Below are 12,126 nucleotides of genomic sequence, written 5' to 3'. Positions count from 1 at the left end.
ATAAAAATACATCAAGTAGACTACAAACAGAGCAAAACAATAAAACAACACCAGAAAACAACCAATAGGCTATACAATTATAACCAACAACCAATATGTGACAGCTCCTGGTGAAATGTGCAACGTCATTTTTCAGTTTTTACACATGCTTAAACTACAGATTGTAAGCTTTCAAATGATGTGTCATACATTCAAATCAGAGAAAGATTGAACACGACAGGCGTATTTGAATGTTGGTTCACCTCAAACACTGAATGGGAGAAAAGTCACTCTGAACGCAGCCACAGCTACGAACGCTGCTAACAAAACACATCGCTACGAAGGTCTAAACTGTATTTTAATAACATGACAACATTCTGGGAGAACATCGACATGCTAAAAACACATAACTACACAAATAGATGAACACACAGTTCTTACTTTTGAACACGAGCTAAAACGAAAGTATGTTTACAAGTCAACCCTCCCTTACCGGTAGCCTCCGGCAAACGAGAATAATGAATCCAATACACAAATTATAAGTGTTTAGTGATCGTTAAACTGTTGTTTATTATATCGAGTGGGTACTTTAAAACTTCAAGTTGAAAGCACCAAGAAGGACCGCCTCGAAATTCATCGATGTTCATGTCCCGTGCTAGCGCTGTTGCCTTCATTCGAATAGTGACTGTAGAGACGCTTCTACTTGCTGCTCTCTGTTCAACAACCCACTGTTCGAGTTTGTCCTCTAACTGTGGCCATCTCGCTTTGTTCCCTCGGAAACTCTGTTTAGTCTTCTTACCGTAATGCTGCAAGCGGTGCGGCTTTCTAGTTTACCAGCCGTACTGAAACATTTTGACAGAGCGCCTTGAGCGCCGTGTACAACCAGTATGGATCAACCAATTAACCAATTGATCCATATATAATGCGCTCCGGATTATAAGGCGCACTGTCGTTTTTTTGGAAAATTAAAGGCTTTTAAGTGTGCCTTATAGTGCGGAAAATACGGTAACTTACATTATCATTGTTCTATATGCAACAGAACAGATCACCCAGCATTGCTAATGAAAATAATCAATGAATGTGAGTCTAATACCAATACTTGCTCAATAGGTCTTAAAACCTATTAAAAGTGTTCTTATAAAGGTCTTAAATGTAACTTGTTGAAACCTGCAGGAACCCGCATAATTAATTTAGGAACAGGTTGCTTACATTAATTATGCGGGTGTTACGGTCAGGGCCATCGCTACTTACACACGCATCATTGTTAGACCACTGTTAATGATAGAGCTAACCATCTACGGACAAAAAAAAAGTGTCACCTTTTTGGTCCTTCGCCAGTTTGCACCCCTGCGTATGTAAACCATGAAGGCCACGTTTATGATGTCTTTTATACAGCCATATCGACTGACTTGGGTCTGTGTTTGCTTGTTGCCTAATGGATCAAGACTTTTGTCTAAAAAGCAAAATATATGTAGGCTATTATCCAGTCAGTAGGCCTACAGTTATGTATTTAAAAAAAGATCGGTATCGGTAGATCTTGAGGAAAAAAATCGGTGATCGGTATCGGCCCCAAAAATCCAGATCGGAGCATCCCTACTGTTTTATCACTGTTAAGTTTTAGGAAGTTGGTTGAGAACCAGGATTTGATTTCCAGCGAACAGTCGGAGAGGGCAGTGGGTGGGAGGGTGGACTTTGGCTTAGTGGATAGTTAGAGTTGGGTGTCATCTGCGTAGCAATGAAACTGAAGTCCGAATTTCCTGAAGATATTGCCACGGGGTAGGAGGTAGATTATGAATAGGAGGGGGCCCAGAACATCCCTGGGGAACACCGGTGGTGACGGGAGTGAGCGGTGATTTTAGATTTTTGAGCTGGACAAACTGAGTGCGGCCAGAGAGGTATGATGTAAACCAGTCATGGGGGGGGCCAGTGATTCCAATGGAGGCTAATCTATCTAGGAGGATGTTATGTGAGATGGTATCAAAGGTTGCACACAGATCGAGAAGCACAAGTATGTTTAAGAGCCCAGAATCGGCTGCCATTAGTAGGTCATTTGTGATTTTCACCATAGCTGTCTCTGTGCTGTGAAAAGAGTGTGACACACCACAGCACAGCCAATCACATCAATGATTGAACGCCACACACAAGGGTGTCTGCTAATTATGTGTCACCGTGACTCTTGTGTCAGTAGTATCTATCTCTTAGCTGTAGGCTAAAACACTGTGTGTGTGTGTGTGTGTGTGTGTGTGTGTGTGTCTGTGTGTGTGTGTGTGTGTGTGTGTGTGTGTGTGTCTGTGTGTGTCTCTGTCTGTGTGTGTCTCTGTCTGTGTGTGTGTGTGTGTCTGTGTGTGTGTGTGTGTGTGTGTGTTGCAGCATGTCCTGTGCATGGACCCTCTGAAGCTAGGCTACACTGAGGAAGGCCACTGCAGAGGGGAGCCCCACCCCAACCTGCCTGGACCCCACAAGCTGCAGTGGGACATCCCTGTCGAGGTGAGAAGGGACTACACTATTACCTGAACTGTGACTGCCCCCTGCTGGCAGCTCTGAGGAACGACCGCTATCACCGATGCGAGCGGTGCACTTCCAAAGTGTCACGTGGCTGTGATTTTGTGTATTGGCGTAAAAGTAAATTCCCCACTCTCTCTCCTGACCCCGCAGTGCCAGGATGTGATCCAGAGCTCTCTGAAGCTGGCCACCGCCCTGGCCGACGACGTGGACTCACACATCTTCCCCTTCGACATCTTTGGGAAGGGCGTGATCAAGAAGTGCAAGACCAGTCCAGACGCCTTCATCCAGATAGCCCTGCAGCTGGCCCACTACAGGGTAGGTGTCTGTCTGTCTGTCTGTCTCACTACAGGGTAGGTGTCTGTCTGTCTGTCTGTCTGTCTGTCTCACTACAGGGTAGGTGTCTGTCTGTCTGTCTGTCTGTCTGTCTCACTACAGGGTAGGTGTCTGTCTGTCTGTCTGTCTGTCTGTCTCACTACAGGGTAGGTGTCTGTCTGTCTGTCTGTCTGTCTCACTACAGGGTAGGTGTCTGTCTGTCTGTCTGTCTGTCTCACTACAGGGTAGGTGTCTGTCTGTCTGTCTCACTACAGGGTAGGTGTCTGTCTGTCTGTCTGTCTCACTACAGGGTAGGTGTCTGTCTGTCTGTCTGTCTCACTACAGGGTAGGTGTCTGTCTGTCTGTCTCACTACAGGGTAGGTGTCTGTCTGTCTGTCTCACTACAGGGTAGGTGTCTGTCTGTCTCACTACAGGGTAGGTGTCTGTCTGTCTGTCTGTCTGTCTCCCTACAGGGTAGGTGTCTGTCTATCTGTCTGTCTCACTACAGGGTAGGTGTCTGTCTGTCTGACTACAGGGTAGGTGTCTGTCTGTCTGTCTGTCTCACTACAGGGTAGGTGTCTGTCTGTCTGTCTGTCTCACTACAGGGTAGGTGTCTGTCTGTCTGTCTGTCTCACTACAGGGTAGGTGTCTGTCTGTCTAACTACAGGGTAGGTGTCTGTCTGTCTGTCTCACTACATGATAGGTGTCTGTCTGTCTCACTACATGATAGGTGTCTGTCTGTCTCACTACAGGGTAGGTGTCTGTCTGTCTGTCTGTCTGTCTCACTACAGGGTAGGTGTCTGTCTGTCTGTCTGTCTGTCTGTCTCACTACAGGGTAGGTGTCTGTCTGTCTGTCTCACTACAGGGTAGGTGTCTGTCTGTCTGTCTGTCTGTCTGACTACAGGGTAGGTGTCTGTCTGTCTGTCTCACTACAGGGTAGGTGTCTGTCTGTCTGTCTCACTACAGGGTAGGTGTCTGTCTGTCTGTCTGTCTCACTACAGGGTAGGTGTCTGTCTGTCTGTCTGTCTAACTACAGGGTAGGTGTCTGTCTCACTACAGGGTAGGTGTCTGTCTGTCTCACTACAGGGTAGGTGATGTAAATTAAACTATATTTAGTCATGATGGAGGAACTGTCGTTGATCGCCAACGACATCTTTGGTACAATCGAAAGTAACAGTGTTATGAAGCTAATTGTGTGTCTGTCTGTGTGTGTGTGTGTGTCTCTCTCCCATGTGTCCTGTGTCTCTCTCTCTCTCTCCTCTCTTTCTCTCCCCTCCCTCCCCCCCCTCTCTTTCTCTCCCCTCCCTCCCCCCTCTCCCCTCCCTCCCCCCCTCTCCCCTCCCTCTCCAGGACAAGGGGAAGTTCTGTCTGACCTACGAGGCATCCATGACGCGCCTGTTCAGAGAGGGCCGTACGGAGACGGTGCGCTCCTGCACCATGCAGACCTGCGCCTTCGTCCGCGCCATGATCAACAAGGAGACGGTGAGGGGCACAAACAACCCCCCCAAACCACCCTGTCCATTGGTCAGAATGGGGCTTTTACCCTCAGCCAATCAGGGGCCATTGGCTGTCTTACTGCTTGACGAAGGAAGAATTAGGATTTATTTATTTGTTCAATATATTTTATGTACGGTAGAGAAACTGTACAGGGGGGTAGAGGGGATGAAGAGGTCTAAGGAGGGACAGTTAAGGTGTAGCCTGAAGAGATTTTCTTTTACCTCAATGAGACTAACCTGTATGAGGAAGGTAAGTAGGCAGCCTTTAGAACCGATGGTTCTCGAGCCTAATGGCCCTTAGGCGGCAGGAGCCTATCTCCTGTTTCCGTAGCGTGAGGCGGCTCGATGTGCAAGTACACCCCCTGGACATGACGCTGGTATGTCACAGGGTCTTACCCCCAATCCAACCCTTAATGCTGAGTGCCAAGCAGGGAGGCATCGGGTACCGTTTTTATAGTCTTTGGTATGACTCGGCCGGGGATCAAACTCACGACCTCCCAATCTCAGGGTGGGACGCTCTAACCGCAAGGCCACCACTGAGCTGGTAACCTGGATATAAACAAAGGTTAAATAACTCCCACCGACACTTACACCTGTCCTGTCCTGTCATCCCTCCCTTTCTTTCCTTCTACCTCTCCTCATCCCTCTGTTCTTGCCCTCAGAACGAGGAGTGCATGCGGCTGCTGAAGGAGGCGGCCGAGCAGCACCAGAACCTGTACCGCCTGGCCATGACCGGGAAGGGCATCGACCGCCACCTCTTCTGCCTCTACGTTGTCTCCAAGTACCTGGGGGTCGACTCCCCCTTCCTGAAGGAGGTGGGTGAGGGGGTTATGGGGGTTGCTAGGGGTGATGGGGTGTTAGGGGTGATAGGGATGGATAGTACCTGGGAGTGGACTATCCCTTCCTGAGGGTTAGGGATTTGATTAGAATCAAATGCTTGCACTCTGTTGTAACTCAGGAAGGTAGTTGGATTACTTCTGTACAGTAATTCAGCACCTATATGTTCTTGTTGAAGACTTGATGAACACTATCTAATGGTGTGTGTGTGTGTGTGTGTGTGTGTGTGTGTGTGTGTGTGTGTTACAGGTTCTGTCTGCCCCCTGGAGGCTGTCCACCAGCCAGACTCCCCTCCAGCAGGTGGAGCTGTTCGACCTGAAGGAGCACCCAGAGTACGTGTCCTCTGGAGGAGGCTTCGGCCCGGTGAGTACCCCCCCCCCGACACCCCCCCCCCCCAGACACTCACACACTGTACCCCCCCCCAAGACACTCACACACTGTACCCCCCCCCAGACACTCACACACTGTACCCCCCCCAGACACTCACACACTGTACCCCCCCCAGACACTCACACACTGTACCCCCCCCCCCCCCCAGACACTCACACACTGTACCCCCCCCAAGACACTCACACACTGTACCCCCCCAAGACACTCACACACTGTACCACCCCCCCCAAGACACTCACACACTGTACCCCCCCAAGACACTCACACACTGTACCACCCCCCCCAAGACACTCACACACTGTACCCCCCCCAGACACTCACACACTGTACCCCCCCCAAGACACTCACACACTGTACCCCCCCCACCCCCAGACACTCACACACTGTACCCCCCCCAGACACTCACACACTGTACCCCCCCCAGACACTCACACACTGTACCCCCCCCAGACACTCACACACTGTACCCCCCCCAGACACTCACACACTGTACCCCCCCCAGACACTCACACACTGTACCCCCCCCCCTCACACACTGTACCCCCCCCCAGACACTCACACACTGTACCCCCCCCAGACACTCACACACTGTACCCCCCCCAAGACACTCACACACTGTACCCCCCCCAGACACTCACACACTGTACCCCCCCCAGACACTCACACACTGTACCCCCCCCCCCCTCACACACTGTACCCCCCCCAGACACTCACACACTGTACCCACCCCCCCCCCCCCTCACACACTGGCTCTCTTAGGGCCGGTTCACACCAAGGAGGTCAACCTCAGCAGCCGCAGCAGTTCCGCCACGCACCCGTGCTGCTGAGGTGAAGCTTTCCGTGTGAACCAAGCGTTCACTGCCCCCCCATGGTTATTATAATGTACTACATGTATAAAACACTTCTCATTATACCATAATAACCTCAAATTGCATAAAATAAAAGCAAAAAAATACTAGCAAAACAAGTATATACACTCACTGAGTACTTTATTAGGAACACTATGCTAATACTAAGTAAGGCCTTCCCTTTTCAAAACAGCCTCAATTCTTTGTGGCACTGATTCCACAAGACTTTGGAAACGTTTCTGGTCCACGATGACACACAATTCCTGCCGATTTTTCAGGTTCACTTTCAAGCTGTGAATCTCCCGTTCTACCACGTCCCAAAGATGTTCTATTGTATTCAGATCCGGTGACTGGGAAGGCCACTGAACTCGTTGTCATGTTCATGAAACCAGTATGAGACAACTTTTGCTTTGTGACACGGTGCATTATCATGCTGGAAGTAGCCATTAGAAGATGGGTACATTGTGCCTGTGAAGGGGGATGGTTGATTAATTGATTGATTGATTGATATTAACAAGCCCAAAGTGTGCCAAGAAAGCAATCACACCATGCATTGGGCATGCAGGTGTTCCTCGTAAAGTGCTCGTTGAGTGTATATTCTGACTGTATACTATGGCTGTGTTCGGAATGGCATACTAGCATACTACTCATACTAGATATGACGTTTGAGTGCGCAGATGCTGCTTTTTTGCACTCTTTTTGATACTCTTCAGCTGCAGCACCCCAGCTAAGTCTGATCACGGATGAGCGGTGGTATTTTCACTATACAGAGACCCATCCCACCCTGGGAACGAACACTTTGTTCGGCTGCCCTCGAGCAGGCGGTTCAGGACCATGTCCGCAAGGACAAATAGACTGAAGCTCAGCTTCTACCCTAGGGCCATTCAGGCCCTGAACACAGCAAAGACCTAGGTTCTAGGCCCTGGACAATCTAGACAATTTGATGGCAGCTACTAGATTGTAATCAAGTGCAATACTGAAACACAACTGTGAACATTTCAAACCTGCAAACTGCGACACTTTAAATGAATGTGCAATAATACTATGTGCAATATGACAACCTATACTATGTGCAATATGAGTACAGCACAGTGTTTTATTTGTATAGTATAGTATAGTGGATAGTGTATATAGCCTTTATTTATGTAAACCAGCTCTTTTCCCTTCTTGTTTTTAGTATTTTTTTCCTAGCACCAGGGGAGCCCCCCCCTCCCAAATTTCGTTGTATGGTACCTGTACTATATTAATGACAATAAAGACCATTCATTCATTCATTCATTCATTCATACTGGGAATTAACATGGTGAAATGCATTCTTAGACATGTCTACGTCGTCATGATTACAAATATGCCACTTCAAATGCATGAAATCCAAGTTTATTCGTGTCTTACACACACGTTCGCCTAGTATTTGACTGCTTGTAGCCCAATCACGAATGATCCCAGTATTGTTGGTTGTATTGTGCTTGCTGCAGCAAGCCCACGATATGTTATTGCTCATATATATTTATTTTAATCATGTTCTTTTACCAACTGCTAAGACAACAATATAGTATACTAGTTACCTGAGCTAGCTAAAGATATTGGCCCCCCAAATCATTTTACAACTTGTTGTAATTATGTTACGATGTTTCTGTCGAACTCCGTAAGTGAAGGTATGTAAGCAACACAGGGTGCGTTCGTAAATTCGCTCTGAGAGCGCCGGAGCACACACTGGGTTCAACGTCATAAAGGGACCAGGTCATTTGATTGGACAAGAGGCATTCCATGAGTGCTGATCAGATTTCCAGGGCGAATTTACGAACGCAGCCGTAATCTAGCTAGCGAACAGAAGACGGAAAAAAACGTCAGATCAGATATATAAACGGGTTATTTTGATAAACTGGACACATTTTGGGAGTATATGTGGCTACTTTCTCGCCTGAAAACATATTAAAACTTCATAAAATGACATGTTAACACTTGTAAAGCCAAAATTACATATTTTAGCCAATGGAGGTTTAAAATGGAGGAATTTGAATTCCCCGCTCCGGCCGGTGCGAAATGCATTCTGGGAGGCAGTATGCATACTGCAGTGTAAACGGTCGGCTGGTTTTGGCCTACTTATTATGAATTTAGTAGGCAGTATGCAGTATATACTCATTGAGTATGCTAGTATGCAGTATGCTAGTATACCATTTCGAACACAGCCTATATCTCAGTCCACTAAAGGAGAGCTCACCTGTGACCTGCTCACCTGTGCTTGTTTGTCCTCCAGGTGGCTGATGACGGTTACGGAGTGTCCTACATCATCGTTGGCGAGAACCTCATCAACTTCCACATCTCCAGCAAGCACTCGAGCCCTGAAACTGTAAGTTAACATGACATGCAATGCTTGAATCCCATACAAGCGTTACCTTCAAGTTTCAAGTTTCAAGTTTATTGTTATTTCACATTACACAAGTGTAAGAGAGTAAAATTCTTAGGCATCGGTTCCTGACATTGCAGCACAAGACATAAGGCAATAGGTATAATTCAATATAAAAATATTTAAAAAGTCACAATTTGCAGACAATAAGGAAATAGCCATAATACAAGATAAAGGTGACAATACTGCAGGTAAGACAGGATACACTACACGTTACACTGGTGCAATTAGCAATAATAGATAGTTAATAAAGTGGCTGTGCGCTTAAGGTTTTCGTAGTCCGTATACATGGGGTGTGCTTGGGGATGATAGTCAATTGTCAACATTGGGCTTGTCCATGAGCCTGATCGTCTGGGGGAGCCTCTGAGTTTTGGCCCTGAGGCTCCGGAAGGCATTGTCCCTCCTCTCCTCTCCTCTCCTCTCTACCTCTCCTTTCAACTCTGCTCTGTTGGTACAATATACATTCCTCTCCCTCCCAACCACTCTCACACTTTCTTTCTTTCCTTCTCTTCTCTTCCTACCCTCTCTCTCTAGGACTCTCACCGTTTTGGCGCCAACATCAAGCAGGCCATGCTGGACATTCTGGGTCTCTTCCAGTTCGACAACAAAGCCATCAAGTGATTTCTCTCGCCTCGTTGACAAAAAAAAAACAATGCAGAAATCTTTTTAACAAAAGACATATTCTTCCCAATGCTTGTACAGAGAAATTGCGGGGTTTTATTTCTAAGTTAATAAATGTTAAAGAAATGGTGATGATGATAATTGATAAGTGGAAATGGAGAAGTTTGGAAAAATTGATATTTATGTCACTTTTGTTTTTGTTTTATTCCTGTGAGGGCGTTTATCTGTATGTATTGGGGGAAGAGGGAAATGGGCAGGTTTGGGGGTACAAGTAGCGCACAGATCAAATGGCCGTTGTTCTGCAGCAATGTATGCACTGGTGCCTTAGTGACCCCTCTAATGTAGGTGGACAGTGAGGGCGGAAGAGGTGGTGCTCCACAGGGTTGGGACTTGACTCCAGTTCTTTTCTGTCAACTCACGAGATTCATTGAGATTCCAATTCAAGAATGGAGAAAGGTGCCGTTTATTTTCAGTGAGCACATTTTCAGTTCCCTGAATTGAAATCTCAGTTGATCTGCAGGTCTGAGTGAATTGAAGCGGATTTGGCGCCAGCCCTGCTTCTTCAAGGACTGACTCGCAGCCTTTCTCTCTCGCGTGTGTACAGCCAGTCTTTTTTGTTTCTTCAGTCTTTTAGCTGCTATGTTTTAATGACTAGTGATGAAGTAGATATTTTATTTTATTTCTTTCATATTTTTTTTTCCCATCGTTTTCATACTCAGGTTTTTTAACTTGGCCTAGTGTTACCTAGTTCACCCACAGCATTGCCAGTTTGGCGCTTAGCATTTACCCTGTGCCAGGGGAGGCTGTTGGAGGTAGAAATCGGAGGACGGACTCGCTTCCGCCAGCCTCCGCTGACACCTGTGCACAGTATACAAGGTTTGGCGACGCACTACCACGTGGCACTGGTTAGCTGTTAGCCGTTAGCACTCTTAGCATGGACGTTTCTGTTTTGGTTACGAGGGATTGTTATGGGATCGTTTGCGGGTTCTCTCACTCACCCACATGACCTGCAAAGCTTGATTGACACAGCGAGTAGCCAATCGCAGATGCTGATGGTGTTGTTATGAGGGGGGGGGGGCGGGCGGGCGGTCACTGCACTTTTTATTGGGGCTGCATTCTCCAGGACTGGCCCCGTCGCCTAGAACCCAAACTGCCTTGGTAGCCTTTCTCCAGGTCTGGGATCAGGGGATCCGACCACAGTGGCTGATTTAAAGGGACTTTTCATCCGAGAGGTGAATCGTCATGATGTCAATGTCATTATATCATATTCCGAATGTCGACAGACTGCATTGTAGTATTTTAGCTTATTTTGATGAGAGATAATGATGACGATCATTATTTTGATGAGTTGGTTGGTTGTCGTCATATTTCTCTGATATGAATCTGCCGTGTCTCCTCAAAGAGACTTTCTCTGTGTTGGACAAGATGTAACATAATATTTAGGTACAGTGATCAGACAGTAAACAGAAAATGACATGCATAGGACAACTAGGCTATATGACGCATAGGATCAACTGCTTAGAACAATACATCTGTTTTCTGTATAAGTTGTTCTCAATGTCAGTACAGCACATTATTTATTTTTCATATTTTAACCTGTTTTCATTTTTTGAACTGTTCTAAAAAAGAATGATAAAAAAAAAGAGTTAAGAAGTATGTGGAGTGTTGCTCATGAGGAACAGTGTGTAACCCCTGAGTTGTTGAATTCTTGTTGATTTAGAAAGTGAAACAAACTATTTTAAGATGAAACATTTCCTTTATTTGACATGACTTTGTAATTGCAGCCTTTAAAGTAAAGGATCTATTGTAGTTGTATGACTCACAGTAGACTTGATGTTTACCCCAGGGGAGGCTGGTGGAGGTAGAAATGGGATGGATGATTGTCATGCATGAAACAAAATGAGAAATGCTTACGGTCATCCCGTCCTCCGATTTCGACCTCCTCCAGCCTCCCCTGGTTGACACCGATGCATGGTTTTGACGATGATGAAGCTGTACATGTTTGCCTATAATTCAAAGATGTTTTAAAACAAAAACAAAAAAACAAGCAGCTGAAATACCAAAACATGTTTTAACACAATAAAAGTGATTGTCAAGCAAAAGTAATTAGACTCAGATTCATTCATTTAAGTATGAAGGTAGATGTGGGTCAACATTTGTGAGGCTGTAAAATCTCAAAAAGATTTTGAGAACTTATAAAGTTCTTTATAAATAAATATTTGCACTTATCTTGACATTTGCACTCAGTCTTGATGTGAGAACTTATCTTCGCGCCTTGAGGTTTGGATCCAATTCTTGCGATAAACGCGGGTGAAAACTAATCTGAGCACTTGTAACCATGAAGGCCATACAGTAACCGTAGCAACCATCTTTCTTTTTCTATGGCAGCTGATGAGGGAAGGGAGATGAGGAAAAGAGCTGGCATCACTCAAGAGCAGCAACACAGATATTGGTTGTATTGATGTGTTCTGTCCCCTAGAGGGAGCCAGAGGCTCACGGATGATGCCTTGCGAGTTCATCTATGTCGGGGGGGTGCTCTACTCTCAACATCTCCTGTAGTGGCCTGGCATACACAGTGTCGTAGGACTATCGTGTGACACGGGTCAGGAATAACTCAAACCCCTACTAACCCTAACCCTACGCATGAGAGAGAGAGAGAGAGACTGAGACTACCTGAATCCAATTGGAGTGTCCATGTGTCACTATGCAGGTGTCTATGTCAGTAGAAGAC

At 46.4% G+C, this 12,126-nt stretch overlaps 1 protein-coding gene across 1 annotated transcript in view; it reads left to right on the top strand.

The window, feature by feature from the left end:
• Nucleotides 1-11,437, top strand: part of cpt1ab (carnitine palmitoyltransferase 1Ab (liver)) — a 44,016-nt gene extending 32,579 nt beyond the window's left edge. Inside the window, exons 13-19 of the mRNA XM_080545275.1 lie at nt 2,350-2,466; nt 2,635-2,799; nt 4,147-4,278; nt 4,955-5,107; nt 5,379-5,492; nt 8,625-8,717; nt 9,309-11,437. Coding sequence (XP_080401401.1) covers nt 2,350-2,466; nt 2,635-2,799; nt 4,147-4,278; nt 4,955-5,107; nt 5,379-5,492; nt 8,625-8,717; nt 9,309-9,395 — 861 coding nt within the window. The 3' untranslated portion in view covers nt 9,396-11,437. The remainder of the gene's footprint in view (nt 1-2,349; nt 2,467-2,634; nt 2,800-4,146; nt 4,279-4,954; nt 5,108-5,378; nt 5,493-8,624; nt 8,718-9,308) is intronic.
• The last annotated feature ends 689 nt before the right edge of the window (nt 11,438-12,126 follow it).

The sequence above is a fragment of the Nansenia antarctica genome, assembly GCF_963989245.1.
Source record: "Nansenia antarctica genome assembly, chromosome: 14".
Taxonomy (NCBI): Eukaryota; Metazoa; Chordata; class Actinopteri; order Argentiniformes; family Microstomatidae; genus Nansenia; species Nansenia antarctica.
This window is presented reverse-complemented; position numbering and strand designations above follow the sequence as displayed.